Source organism: Jaculus jaculus, chromosome 9, assembly GCF_020740685.1.
Source record: "Jaculus jaculus isolate mJacJac1 chromosome 9, mJacJac1.mat.Y.cur, whole genome shotgun sequence".
Taxonomy (NCBI): domain Eukaryota; kingdom Metazoa; phylum Chordata; class Mammalia; order Rodentia; family Dipodidae; genus Jaculus; species Jaculus jaculus.
Window position 1 is genome coordinate 138126770 of NC_059110.1, and position 15702 is coordinate 138142471.

The 15702-nt window shown below is 45.2% G+C and overlaps 1 protein-coding gene across 3 annotated transcripts in view; it reads right to left on the reverse strand.

Annotated features, from left to right (window-relative positions):
* Positions 1–2725, reverse strand: part of Ccdc57 (coiled-coil domain containing 57) — a 192680-nt gene extending 189955 nt beyond the window's left edge. For all 3 annotated transcript variants that reach the window (XM_045158322.1, XM_045158321.1, XM_045158323.1), the window contains exon 1: positions 2680–2725. In XM_045158322.1, coding sequence (XP_045014257.1) covers positions 2680–2710 — 31 coding nt within the window. In that variant the 5' untranslated portion in view covers positions 2711–2725. The remainder of the gene's footprint in view (positions 1–2679) is intronic.
* Between the last annotated feature and the right edge of the window lie 12977 nt (positions 2726–15702).

Consider the following 15702-nt stretch of genomic DNA (forward strand, 5'->3'; position numbering starts at 1 on the left):
GACCTCCAAGCTTTTTCACTTCCTTCAGTGGTTGCCAAAGAGTAGCCACAGTTATAGCCATTTTTAGAATCCACAATAAGGGACCAGCAGTAAATAGATCACCACAGTCTTATTGCACTTCTTTTTGTTGTTGTTGTTTTGTTGTTGTTTTTGTTTTTTGAGGTAGGGTCTCACTCTGGTCCAGGCTGACCTGGAATTAACTCTGTCATCTCAGGGTGGCCTCAAACTCATGGCAATCCTCCTACCTCTGCCTCCCGAGTGCTGGGATTAAAGGCGTGAGCCACCATGCCCGGCTTTATTGCACTTCTTGGCAGTGAGAGGCATCACCCTGAGGAAGGGCACACAAGTAAACCAGAAATGACATGGAAAAGAGAAATTAGCAGTCTTACAGTTGAGAACTAGGTTTATTCACATACCCAAAGCCATACAAAAATGCCAATAAGGATTCAAAATGCAATAGACACAAATGAATCTAAACTATTAAAAATGAGTAGCATGCTGGGCATGGTGGCACACGCCTTTAATCCCAGCACTTGGAAGGCAGATGTAGGAGGATTGCCATGAGTTCGAGACTACCCTGAGACTACACAGTGAATTCCAGGTCAGCCTGGGTGCCAGGAGTGAGACCCTACCTTTAAAAAAAAAATGAGTAGCATAAATACAAATGCTTTTGGAAACAATATTTTGGCTGTATATTCTAAAGATAAAAACAAAAACTGCATATAAGTTTAATACTCCACAATTAGTATCACTATTTTCACAAGAACGTGACTGCAATACTCTACATATATTTTAGGATTAATCAAATCAGTAAATATACTGAAAACTGGAGGGAAGGTAGACTGAGAGAGGGGAGGGAAAAGCAGAAGGTACCCTGTAGTGATGGATTAAAGTCAGTATAAACTCTTGGTTCTTGGTGCATGCCCACACACAAAGGCTGAAAACTGAGGTGGATGTATGTACACAAATAGGTGCTTCCTAGCTCTATTCCTTGAGAAAGCCAAGAAGCAATGACATCCCAACAGCAGTAAGCACACCTGGTATGTGGGTGTTGGTTTTGAGCACCCTCTTCTAAGCTAAATTTTCAAGGGCTCCTAAGAGAAACAGTTGGCTGCAGGTACACCAAGGACAGCACAAATGAGCCTGAGACCTTCTGAGACGCCAGAAAATAAGGGAGTGTCCCCCAAATGTTGGGTCATGCTACAAGGACATGGAATTGCCTGAATATGGACATTTTGAATAACAAAATCAATGTCAGTAATGAAGTGAATCCATGAAATCCACAGTAGTTGACTAAGCCAGCGTGGTGGCAGCAGACACCTGTATTCCTAACACTAGAGGCTGAAGCAAGAGGAGCATCACCATTCCCAGGTCAGTTCGTGCTACAAAACTCACTACCTCAAAACAAGGCTGCGGGTGTAGCTCAGTTGGTAGTGTGCGTGCCTACAACAAGGCCCTAGGTTCAAACCTCAGCAACTCATAAAATCAGCACTATGTGGTGGTGCATGCCAATCATCCCAGCACTTGCGAGGTGGAAGCAGGAGGATCAAGGTTATCTTCACCACATAGCAAGTTCAAAGCCAGCCTGAGCTACATGAACCTTGTCTCAAAACAAACAAACAAAAACCTAGAATAACTAGAATATTTACACAAGGCTTCTTTCTTACAGAATCCAGCTAATAAATGCAGGAATGATAGAAATAAGACATAACTTGGCAAATACCATATATATAATTATTTCAGGTCTGAGGTTGCCAGAAGCAGAGATAAATGAACATACTCCAACACGCAGGCTCCCTGACTCCCTATAAGGATAGTACAGATGCTAGTTCTACGCCAGCCTTGCATGTGGCCCTGGAGCTGCAATGAAAAGACTCTCAAAAGAAAACCCAGGAATAAGAATGGAGGTGAGCCAGGTGTGGTGGTGCACGCCTTTAATCACAGCACTTAGCAGGCAGAGGAAGGAGGATCACCATGAGTTCGAAGCCACCTGAGACTACATAGTGAATTCCAGGTCAGCCTGGGCTAGAGTAAGACCGTACCTTAAAAAAAAAAAAAAAAAAAAAAAAAAAGGAATGGAGGAGGTGACTATTCAGACTAAACTTATTAGAAGCACCCGGCTACAAGAAACTCAGAAGCCAGAAAAGCCACTCAGCCAGTTAATTTAAACAGAGGCATGACTAGGAAATTTGGAAGTTTCTGTAGGGATGGGATTCTTTTTTTTTTTTTTTTCTTTTTTTGAGAGAGATAAAGAGGAGGCAGAGAGAGAGAGCAAGCATTCCAGGGCTTCCAGCCATTCCAAATGAACTCCAAATACATGCACCACCTTGTGCATCTGGCTTACATGGGTCCTGGAGAATTTAACCTGGGTCATTTGGCTTTGCAGGCAGGCACCTTAACCGCTAAGCCATCTCTCCAGCCTCCTCTCCCCTTGTGGCCCGCCCCCATAGCATGATTGAAATAAATTGTGAGAAAACATCAAGCCAACCCAAGCTGAGGGGCATTCTCCAGAAGGAAAGGGAGGGACCGAGGAGCAGTTCCAGGTGGCGGCACCGTGAAGATACCTCAGGGATGAGCGCCCGCCGCGGAACTGCGACTGCCGCGGCCCGTCTCCCGGGACACGCGCGGCTCGGCTCGGGCGAAGGGAGGCTGACGCGCTGCCGGGGCCGCGCCACTCACCGCGTGCGCCTCCCGGCTGGCCCTCCGCCATTGCGCTGCCCGGACGCTCCTGAGAACCGGGTCAGGCTGGGCCCCGGGTCTCGCGAATCCCGAGCGCTCTTTCCCGCCGCGCGGCGCCTGTCACTACCCGCCGCCCAGCACCTTCCGCGCGGGTCCCGTTGCTATAGCGACCCATCAGTAGCGCAGGGCCCGGGTACGCTCCGAGCCCACGCTTAGGGTCCGTCGGGTAGAAACAGTAACCCCGGCGCAGAGTTCCGGCCTCCGCCCTTTCTTCTCTGCGCGCAGGCACCAAAGGAAAGGGGTGCGTGGAGTCCGTGGTCAACTGGACTCTCTGGGTTGTCCCAGGACGATGAGCCTGAGCCTGCATTCTTAACCCTCGGCAACCTCATCCGAGGCCGGCGCTCCATGGCGGAGACGCCTCTCCTTGTCCTAGCTGGTGGGCGCCCAAAGGGTTGGCTTGAGTTTGCCCTGGTAGAAGTTCTTGAAGGCCAGGGTGACTGGGAGCTCGAGGAGTGGGGTCCGGATGAGAACGGCGGCCGCAGGTGGGCAGCACTGGAGAGCGCCGAGCTGCCCTGATGTGGGCTGCATGTGAGGGACGGTGGGAAGGGCCAGCTCCAGGCCAGACGTACTTCCAAAGATTTCTACAACCTCTGCCTGTCCCAGCTCCACACTAGCCACCCCCTAGCAGGGTAGCAGAAGGGGTTGGGCCCCCATGTCCATGAAAATGGCCAGAGGAGGCTGAGGTGAGCAAGCCTGAGCTAAGCTCACCCCAAGGTGATCTGGGACTTACTCCAACTGCATCCTGCATGCCTCAGTTTCCTCACCTTGTAAAGTGGAGAAAACTTTGTGTTCCCGAAAATCTGTATATTAAGGCCCTCCAAAGGAACTACACTTGCAAATGAAGCCTTTAAGGCGGTAATTATCATTAAATGATGTCATCAGAGTGGAACCACAGTGCTATAGTACAGGCTTCACTTATGAGAAGAGGACGACACATCAGGCTTGCATACAGAAAGGTCAAGTGAGGACAGAGGGAGAAGGAGCCATCTGTAGGCTGAAGAGAGAGGCCTCAGGAAAAACCAACCCTGCTCCCATCCTGACCTCAGATGTCCAGCTCCAGAAACTGAGAGAAAGAAGTGTCTGTGTTAAACACCAGCCCACAGAGTTCAGTTATGGCAGCAGAGCTAAAGCACCACATCACAAGTATGTTCGGATCTGTGCTGGGCAACCTTAACATCACAGTGACAAATCATCTTGTAGTCGAGTCCTTTGGTGCTCCAGGGACAGGAGCAGGGGTGCCAGCTGGGCCCTGAAGCTGCGGTGCCCTACAGAATGAGTTTTACTCCCAGTGCAACTCATCTGGGGAACCCTTGCTGGGAGTTCACCCCGTGACTAAGGTTACACCTCCTCAAATCATTTTACCCCCCAAATGCACCCCTTGTATGCCAAAATTCCCTCTAACAGTACTGGGGGGGGGGTGGCTCACTTTGCTGTATCCTGTAGCCTCCACGATGGCTATGCCCCAGGCCTTTGATATTTCCTTCAGGGTGGAGCATATACTACCCCAGGTCACCCCCAGCCTGAAGAAGACCCTCCCCTGAGCCCTCTTGCATCTCCAACCTCCCTCCAGAACCAGGCTCTTCTCGCTGTCAGCCAGCTACAGTACATCAAGTAAGAAAGGACCTCATGGCCCGGGGAAATTGCTCAATGGTTAAAAGCACGTGTTTACAAAATCTGCTGACCTGGGTTTGATTCCCCAGTATTCACATGAAGCCAAATGCACATACTGGAGTTTGTTTGCAATGGCAGGGGGCCCTGCATGCCCATTTTCATACTATCTCACAAATAAGTTTTTTGTTTGTTAAATTTATTTATAGCCAGGCATGGTGGCGCACGCCTTTAATCCCAGCCCTCGAGAGGCAGAGGTAGGGAGATTGCTGTGAATTCGAGGCCACCCTGAGAATATAGAGTGAATTCCAGGTCAGACTGGACTAGAATGAAACCCTACCTTCAAAACCCAGAAAATATATCTATTTACTGGATAGAGAAAGAGGTAGATAGAATGGGTGTGCCATTGCAGACAGACTCCAGACTCATGTGCCACCTTGTGCATCTGGCTTTACCTGGGTACTGGGGAATCAAACCTACGTCCTTAGGCTTCACAGGCAAGCACCACTGCTAAGCCATCTCTCCAGCCCTCACAAAATTTAAAAATTAGTAAAAGGGCTGGCAAAGCTGAGAATGGTGGCTTACACCTTAAAAAGGGGGGGGGGACGTGGTGGTGCACGCCTTTAGTCTCAGCACTTAGAAGGCAGAGATAGGAGGATTGCTAATAGTTTGAGGCCACCCTGAGACTACATAGTAAATTCCAGGTAAACCTGGGCTAAAGCTAAACCCTACCTCGAGAAACCAAAAAATAAAGGACCTCAAACTTACCTCTCACCTTTCTTGGGACACCAAGGTGCTGGCAGGCCCATACTCCCTCTATTGGAGTATCCTTCTCATGCCCACCAGCTGCTGGTGGTTGCAGCCATCTTTGGTATTCTTGGCTGCAGGCACAGTGGTCACATGGCCTGTGACTCCACTGTATCTCTGTTTACATGTTGGTCTGCTCGTGATGCTGGTCACATTGCATTGGGATGTACACTATGTCAGTATGACTTCATTTTTATGAACCACATCTTCAATTACCCTGTTTGCAAATGAGGCCACATTTGAGGCATGGAGAGCCAGGACATGGGCCTGTTTTTTGGAGGACCACCATGCAACCCACTACAGACCACTTTGTCTGGAACTGTGCTGGGCTACCAGTGGCCACTGTGCAGCCATCATTGCCAAAGATGCACATGCAGATCAGCACAGGCTAAGGGCCCTTCCCTCATGCCACAGTGAGGGTCATAGGTGGCATCTGATCCTGCCTATGCCCCATATGCACAGCCTGTGTGGGGCAGGTCTTGCAGAAAGAGGTTAGCTGCCCTGTTCCCAAACCCAACTGGGGCTGGAACCTCCACCCTAGTGCAAGCACACCTCTGAGTGGCAGAGGCTTCAGTTCTGAGGTTAAATGAACAAGGGAAAGGTGGGAGGGAGTCCAAAAAGCTAGAGTTGGGCCTGGACTCTGGGATCCTAGAACACAGGCTGAGTTGGTGGTTACTTACTGACCACTGAATAGGCAGCCTGGCCTAGCAACTGGACACTGTCCCAGAACAATTTCCTGGGGATATAGGCAGTGCCAGAGCTACCCAAGGTCACCTGGTCCTGGCAACACCCAACTTGGGATCTTTCCTTTAACTTTTGGCCATAGGACCTTGCCATGAAGGCCCCCACACAGCTGTTGGCTTCAGGTCTCATTGAGATCCTAATAGCACTAAGGCCTGAGGGGGGTTCCTGGGCATGGACCTCTGTGGGATTGAGTAAGTCACTTCCCCTTGGGTTCAGGAAATGCCATCACCAAGACTTCTGGGGTGACTTCTCCAACTGCCTGGTTCCCAGACTCTGGGGCAAGAGGTGAGCTGAGAAATGATGGGGATGGGCAGCTGGGCTGCCACCTGCTCCCTAAGGCCTCTGTCTGAGAGTCAGTGGGCACAGACATTTGGCTATGTTCCATGCCAGATTCCCATATGGGGAGCCATACACTCAGCCTAGAGCATTCTGGGAAGGCTTGTTGTTACCTGCACTTCACAGATAGGGACAGAAATATTGGAGATCAGGTGGGGATCAGGGGGAGATGTCTACCACCCACCACCGACTTCTTTGGTGTGATAGACCCTGCACATCCAGCCAAATGGCCCTTGCCCCCTAATAACCAGGGAATACCCTATAGCCAGAAACACTAGGATAGGTAGGGCTGCCCAGGGTCTAGACATAGAGGTGAGGATCCAGTGGAAAGGAGGGCAGCTGCCCAGACAGTGCCAAGTAGCACTGGTCTTATTCAGGAGACGTCTGCTCACCAGATGGCTGGCATTCCCGTTGTAAGCCTATGGCCCCCTGCATCCTGGTGCCCTTAGCCACCTCTAACACTCAGTGCTGACTCACACAGAGGGAGAAGCTGCAGTTCCTGATGGTGAGCTGGGCAAGGCCTCACCCCTCCCTTGGGCTGAGGCACAAGTCTGGCACAAAAGAAGCTCACCTCCTGGGTCCCCTTGGCCCCACAAGCCCCTTGTCCTGGCCTGGCCACTGCCCTGGAGTACTTGACTCTGTCCTATTGAAAGCCAAGGGACACCTCATGAGGTCCTTCCAGAGCATGGATGGGAGGGTCATGACCTCTGCCTCTTTGACTTGGTGTGCTCCAAGCTGAGATTCTGGAAGGCTGCAATGTAGGCATGGTGGTGGAGGTCACTTCAGAATATTGCCCAAAGCCTCTGAAGTAGCCTCTTGCCACTTGCACTTTCCAGAAAGGAAGATATCCAGGTCAGGTGCCTGTCTCTGAGTCTGTGGGATATGAAAAATGAAAGGCCTGAGGGCAACAGAAGAGGGGAAGGATGCACAGGCAGAAGGGACAGGCATGCAATAGAGGCCAGAAGGACTAGCCACCTATGGGGCCTGAAAAACAGACCTAGGAGGTTGGTAGGGGGGGGAGTAGAAATAATAAAAAAAAAAAAATAACAATCAGAAATACTAGAAATGCAAAACAGAGTAAGTCAAATAGAAACCTCTGTAGAAAGTCTCAGCAGTAGAATGGATCAAGGAAAAGAAAAAATATCTAATCTAGAAGACTAGTCCAACAAAGAGAAAGACAAACTATTAAGAAAGCATAAATTGAAATTTCAAGATATTCAGGGTAAAGTAGTAGAAGAATTTCACTCCAAAGGCACAGTAAGTATTTTCAACAAAATGATAGAAGAAAATTTCCCCCAAATAGGGAAAGAGATGCCAATACAGATACAGTAAGCCTTTAGAATGCCAAACAGACAAAACCAGGAAAGAAACTCTTACCACCATATTATAATTAAACTACTAAACACACAAACAAAAGAAAATATATTGAAAGCAATTAGAGGGCTGAAGAGATGGCTTAGCGGTTAAGTGCTTGCCTGTGAAGCCTAAGGACCCCGGTTCGAGGCTCGATTCCCCAGGACCCATGTTAGCCAGATGTACAAGGGGTGCATGTGTCTGGAATTCATTTGCAGTGGCTGGAAGCCCTGGCACGCCCATTCTCTCTCTCTTTGCCTCCTTCTCTCTGTCTGTCTCTCTCAAATAAATAAATCAAAGTAAACAACAACAACAACAACAACAACAAAAAGCAATTAGAAAAACCAAGTTACATATAAAAGGTAATGCCGCCATCAGGATAACAGATTACTCAACACAAACTTAGAAAGCCAGGAGGGCTTGAAATAATGTATTCCAAGTTCTGAAAAATAAAAACTGTCAACCAAGATTACAAATACATGGTGAAATAAGGGCATTCCACAACAAAACAGGCTAAAGGAATATATCACCATTAAACCAGCTCTGCAGAAAATAGTTGAAATGAAACTTCATGTTGAAGAGAAAGAAAAGTACACACATAAAGAAACAGAAAAGAGGGAGGGAATTACCATGGGATATATTTTATAATCATGGAAAATGTTAATAAAAATTAAAAAAAAAAGAAAAAGAAAAAAGAAACAGAAAAAAATAGACCATACTCAATAATAGTTAATACATGAGAGTAAAGGAAAAACAGGAATAACTATAAACTAAGAAGAATGGCAAGATTAAATGTACACTTTTCAATAACAGCTTTCAATATCATATCAATGGCTTCAATGCCCCATCCAAAAGACATGGGCTTGCAGACTGTGTTAAAAACAGGATCCGGGCTGGAGAGATGGCTTAGCGGTTAAGCGCTTGCCTGTGAAGCCTAAGGACCCCGGTTCCAGGCTCGGTTCCCCAAGTTCCCACGTTAGCCAGATGCACAAGGGGGCGCATGCGTCTGGAGTTCGTTTGCAGAGGCTGGAAGCCCTGGCGCGCCCATTCTCTCTCTCCCTCTATCTGTCTTTCTCTCTGTGTCTGTCGCTCTCAAATAAATAAATTAATTAATTAAAAAAAAAAACAGGATCCTTCTATTTGTTGCCACCAAGAAACTCACCTTTCCATAAAAGATGGGTACGATACTATCTTAGGGTGAAAGGATAGAAAATGGTATGTGAAACACATGGGCCCAGAAAACAATCAGGTGCCACTGTCCTAAAGTTTGACTGGGTAGACTTCAAGCCACCATTAGTTAGGAAAGATAAGGAAGGTCTCTTTATATTGATTAAAGGAACACTCCAACAGGAGGACATTAAAATTCTAAATATATATGGACCTAACATTAATACTCCCAATTTCATCAAAAAAAAATTAGAATTAAGATCACAGATAATACCAAACATAATTGTAGTGGGTGAGGGTGACTTCAATACACCACTCTCATCAATTGACAGGTCATCCCAGCAAAAAATAAGCAGAAAAGCATCTGGATTAAATGAGGTCATACAACAAATGGACCTAAATATCTACAGAACATGTCATCCAAATGCTGCAGAATGCACATTCTCTTCAGCAACACGTGGAATATTCTCTAAAATAACCATATATTAGGATACAAAGCAAGTCTTTTGTTTTGTTTTGTTTTGTTTTGTTTTGTTTTGTTTTGTTTTGTTTTGTTTTGTTGAGGTAGGCTCTCACTCTAGCCCAGGCTGACCTGGAATTCACTCTGTATTCCCAGGGTGACCTCAAACTCACAGTGATCCTCCTACTTCTGCCTCCTGAGTGCTGGGATTAAAAGCGTGTGCCACCACGCCCAGCCAAAGCAAATCTTAATAAGTACAGGAAAACTCAAATAATTCCTTACATTCTATCTGATTACAATGGAATAAACTATAAATCAACAAAAAGAAAAGCTATAGAGAATACACAAAATCATGGAAACTAAACAGTTCACTGCTAAATGATGAATGGATCATTGAAGAAATCAAAAAGGAAATCAATAAGTTCATAGAACCAAATAATAATGAGAACACAACATACCAAAACCACTGGGACACAATGAAGGCAGTCCTAAGAAGGAAAACTATAGTTTTAAGTGCCTGTATTAAGAAATTAGGACTTCTGGTTAAGATGGCAGCATAGGAACCACACCAAAGCAGTCTAGAGGAGAAAAAGCAAAAAAAAAAAAAAAAAAAAAAAAAAAAACCAGTGAGGTGTATAAGAAATTACCAACTGCTGTTGGCCAGGGAGGTCCCTGATGCCCCCAAAACATTATAGGCCATTGCTAAGGCCCTTGGTTTCCCACCAGGAATAGATGGTAAGACCCTATTGCTGAAGACCACATACTTGGGTTGCAAGGCCACTGAGAAATCCTGCTGGAACTGAGCTGATAACTTCCTCCATGTAGACCAGCTGACAGAAAGATGGAAGAAGCCATTCTACATGCAGCTCAATGGGAGAAAGAGATACCACCAGTGAAAATACTCAACAGTGGACATGACTGCACAGTGCCTGACACTACCTACACAAGACCATCATAAGAGGAAAAGATCATGACATCAAAATAAAAGAAACTGATTGAGATGGGGAGGGGATATGATGGAGAATGGAATTTCAAAGGGGAAAGTCGGGGAAAGGAGGGTATTACCATGGGATATTTTTTACAATCATGGAAAATGTTAATAAAAATTGAGAAAAAGAAAGAAATTACCAACTGCAACAGAGAAGTAGGAGAGATCCAGAGCATCTACAGCCCACCTAGGCAGGCAGAAGTAGCTCCATCAGTGGCAGTTGATATGGCCACAGCCACAAGGCTTGGCTTGAGCTGCAGGAAAAGCCAGGTGAGGGGATTCTCCACTCAAACCAGAGCTCCTTGCAAACTCAAGAAATGTGAAGGGACTACTGCAGCGACCAACGGAGGAGTAGCTCTTGAGGTAGAAGATCATGTTGACCAGCAGGAAAACTAGAGCCACCATCCACAGCTTTCCCTCTCCCACTGCCAGCACAAGCACCAGCAAGCACCAGAGATCTGGGGAAGGGAGCTCACAGTACCCAGCACCAGCGGCCAGAGCAGTGATCCAGTGTCCCAGCCAGCCTACCTGAACCCACAGCACAGCAAAGAGGTACCCAAGCAGGAGCGCAGCACAACTGAGACCAAAATCATCCCAAAAGGTAACTGGGATTACACCAGGGAAGGATCTCACTTGGTCATAAACTGACTTAGAACACTCAACAGAGCAGAAATCTTAGCCTCCTAGTTGACAGGATTAAAGGTGCGGGGCAACACACATCCTAAAGGACTGTGACTTTGTTAGAGGATTTGGTTGTCATAATACCTACTGTTGCATAAATACTCTGTAATGGGGCTGGAGAGATGGCTTAGCGGTGAAGCACTTGCCTGTGAAGCCTAAGGACCCCGGTTCGAGGCTCAGCTCCCCAGGACCCACATTAGCCAGATGCACAAGGGGGCGCATACATCTGGAGTTCATTTGCTGTGGCTGGAGGCCCTGGTGTGCTCATTCTCTCTCCCTCTCTCTATCTGCCTCTTTCTCTTTCTGTCTGTCACTCTCAAATAAATAAATTTAAAAAAATACTCTGTGATGTTTTCCATTGAATGTGTACACTGTTTAATTAAATTTTAGAATCTGCCTATATTTTGATCTACTCAGCCTACTTGAATATTCTCATAGAAGGCAAACCCAACATTTAGGGTCACTTTTGTAGATACTCTGAGAGTCTTAAGAGCCACACCTAGCACCTTAAGCTCCTACCCTGAAGACATATAACATCAGGTTGATTGATACATCTAATAATACTGCAGCCAATTAGAAAATCCAAGTATTAAATTAATCCAAGATACAAAAATATGTACATTATAACACAAGATACACCAAAAATCAAGACAAGATAAATCCACCAAGAAGTATTAATGCATCAGAAATGACCTCCAGTGAGAATGAGTTAGAGGAAATGCCTAAGAAAGATTTCAAAAGAATGATTATAAATATGTTCAAAGAAGCCAAAGAGGAAATCAAAAGAATGAAGAGGAAATCAAGGAAGACAGAGAAAACTAATTTAATGAAATAAAGACATGACTAAGGAAATAGAAATAATAAAGAAAAACCAGTCAGATTTAAGTATGAAAATCTGAAAGAAATGGATGATTTCCTTGGTTTATATGACCTACCTAAATTAAACCAAGATGAGATTAATCACTTAAATAGACCTATAATAAGTATGTAGATCCAAGCAGTTATCAAAAAATCTTCCAGTAGCTGGGCGTGGTGGCGCACGCCTTTAATCCCAGCACTCGGGAGGCAGAGGTAGGAGGATTGCTGTGAGTTAGAGGCCACCCTGAGACTCCATAGTGAATTCCAGGTCAGCCTGGGCTGGAGTAAGATCCTACTTCGAAAAAAAAAAAAAAAATCTTCCAACTAAAAAGTCTAGGCCCAGATGGATTCACTGGTGAATTTTACCAGACCTTCAGGGAAGAACTAACACCAATGCTTCTTAAATTTTTCCATAAAGTAGAAAAAGAAGGAATCCTACCAAACTTCTTCTATGAAGCCAGCATCATCTTGGTACCAAAACCAGACAAAGATATAACAAAAAAAGGAAATTACAGACCAATCTCCCTCATGAACATAGATGCAAAAATTCTCAACAAAATATTGGCAAACAGAATACAAGAATATATCAAAAAGATAATTCACCCTGACCATGTAGGCTTTATCCCAGAGATGCAGGGATAGTTCAACATATGCAGATCGATAAGTGTAATACATTATGTAAATGGACTGAAGGACAAAAATCACATAATCATTTCATTAGATGCAGAGAAAGCATTTGACAAAATCCAGCATCCCTTCATGATAAAAGTCCTACAGAGACTAGGAATAGAAGGAACACATCTCAACATAATAAAGGCTATTTATGACAAGCCTACAGCCAACATATTACTAAATGGGGGAAAACTGGAAGCTTTCCCACTAAAATCAGGAACAAGACAAGGGTGTCCACTGTCCCCACTTTTATTTACTATAGTATTTTTTTTAATTTTTATTTATTTATTTGAGAGCGACAGACACAGAGAGAAAGACAGGTAGAGGGAAAGAGAGAGAGAATGGGCACGCCAGGGCCTCCAGCCTCTGCAAACGAACTCCAGATGCATGCGCCCCCTTGTGCATCTGGCTAACGTGGGACCTGGGGAACCGAGCCTCGAACCGGGGTCCTTAGGCTTCACAGGCAAGCGCTTAACCGCTAAGCCATCTCTCCAGCCCTACTATAGTATTTAAGTCTTAGCTATAGCAATAAGGCAAGAGACACACATAAAAGGGATAAAATTGGAAAGGAAGAGATCAAGTTATCATTATTTGCAGATGACATGATTCTATACACAAAGGACCCTAAAGACTCTACCAGCAACCTGGTAGAGCTGATAAACACCTATAGCCATGTAGCAGGATACAAAATAAATACACAGAGCTGGGCGTGGTAGTGCACACCTTTAATCCCAGCACTTGGGAGGCAGAGGTAGGAGGATCACCATGAGATCAAGGCTACCCTGAGACTCCATAGTGAATTCCAGGTCAGCCTGGGCTACAATGAGACCCTACCTCGGAAAACCAAAAAAAAAAAATAAATAAACAAATAAATAAAATAAATACACAGAAATCAGTAGCCTTTCTATATGCTAACAACAAACAAACAGAGGATGAAATCAGAGAATCACTCCATTCACAACTGCATCAAAAGACACCATGAATAGAGCAAAAAAAGCAACCTACAGAATGGTAGAAAATCTTTGCCAGCCACATATTTGACAGAGAATTAATATCCAGGATATACAAAGAAGTCAAAAAACTAACTAATAAGAAACCAAACAACCCAATTAAAAAATGGGTTATGGATGGGGGCTAGAGAGATGGCTTAGCGGTTAAGGTGTTTGCCTGCAAATCCAAAGGACCCGGTGGAGACGCTAGGACCATGAGATGGCTGCTAAGGAAACCTGCTGGCTCTGGATGAAGTTTTCTAGGACTGTGAGTAGCCCAGCTGTAGGGGCAGAATTGGAACTCCAGAGACTTGGTGCTGGCTAGAATTATCGGACTTGGAGATTTGTCACTGGCTAGAGTTGTTGAACTTGGAGCTACAGAGTTTGGTGTTTGCCCTGTTTGAATCATGCATTGCTTGAATATTTATTTGCTATGCCCAGTGCCATCTTTTGCAGTATGAATGTTTATTCTGTGCCATTATGGAATTTTTTGAGGTTAATTTTTTGGTATTATGGCTCAGTTAAAAGACCATGGATTATGGGAATGTATGAACATTATTGGAATTGATAAAAACTATGGGGACTTTTAAAGTTGAATGAATGTATTGTATTTTACATCATGTATGGTTATCAGTTTATGGGGGCCAGGGGCAGAATGTGGTGGTTTGAGTCAGGTGTCCCCCATATACTTAGGTGTTCTGAATGCTAGGTTCTGAGCTGATGGAGATTTGGGAATTAATGCCTCCAGGAGGCAGTGTTGTTGGGGGCAACCTAATGGGTGTTATAGCCAGTTTCCCCATACCAGTGTTTGGCACACTCTCCTGTTGCTATTGTTAAGCCATCTTATGTTGGCCAGGGGGTGATGTCCACCCTCTGCTCATGCCGTCATTTTCCCTGCCATTGTGGAGCTTCCCCTTGAGCCTGTAAGCCAAAATGAACCTCTTTTTTCCCACAAGCTACTCTTGGTTGGGTGATTTCTACCAGCAATGTGAACCCGACTGCAACAACATCCTTAGCCATCAGGGAAATACAAACTAAAACTACTTGGAGATTCTCTGTCACTCCTGTCAGAATGGCTACCAGCATAAAAACAAATGACAATAAATGCTAGTGAGGATGTGGAAAAAGAGGAACCCTTCTACACTGTTGTGTGGAAATCAGTGTGCAGGTTCCTGAGACAGCTAAAAATAGATTTACCATATGACCCAGCTATACCACTCCTAGTCATATATCTTAAGAAGTTATCTCACTACCTTAGAGATACTTACTTCTCCATGTTTATTGCCACTCTATTCACAATAGCTAGGAAATGGAACCAGCCTAGATGTCCCTCAACTGAAGAGTGGATAATGAAGATGTGGTACATTTGCACAGTGGAATTTTATTCAGCAATAAAGAAAAATGAAGTTATGAAATTTGTAGAGAAATGGATGGATCTGGAAATATTATACTAAGTGAGGTAACCTAGGCCTAGAAAATCAAACACCAAATATTCTCTCTCATGTGAGGATCCTAGCCACAAATATTTAGGCTTGTATGTTAATTGGAGTAAAAATCAGTAGCAGAGGCCAGTAAGCTAGAAAGGAGCCATAAGAGAGGGAGGACAGGGAAGGACTTAAGGAGATGGTATTGTATGTATGTAAGTAGAACAGATTACTAGGGGGTGGAATGATCTAAGCGAGGTCAGGGAAAGAGATTGAGTAAAGGAAAGATGGGGGAGGGTTAGTCAAAATCTAAGAGGGTATGAATAATCCATGTGGAAACCTACTTCTTTGGGCAATGGCATATCCAGAAGCCACAGATTGTTACAAGAAGAGGTTCAGTGTTAGGGATGGGACTTCCAGTGAGTTGTTGGCCAGGGAGGTCCTTGATGCCCCAGAACATTATAGGCCAATTCCAAAGCTCTTTGTTTCCCATCAGGAATAGATGGTAAGACCCTATTGCTGAAGACTCCACATGCTTAGACTGCAAGGTCACTGAGAAATGGAGCTGGAGCTGAGCTGTAAACCTCCTCCATGAAGACCAGCTGACAGAAATAAACCCTGAAGATGGTGACTGCCTAGATGCCCTGCCAATCCAGGGGAAGAAAAGATAGATGCAGATCCTAAGGAGAGAGCCACCCCATCATACCTCAAAAGGGCCCTGACTGAAACTAAGGAAAATTGGCGAAACAAGCAAGGGTGCTGTTTTCCTGATGAACTGGATACAAGCCGGGGGAAGGAGACAAACACAGAGAAAAATCAATGCCTACCAAATCAGAGAGCCAGAGCCCCAGAGGCCCCCAACACCTCATCACTGAA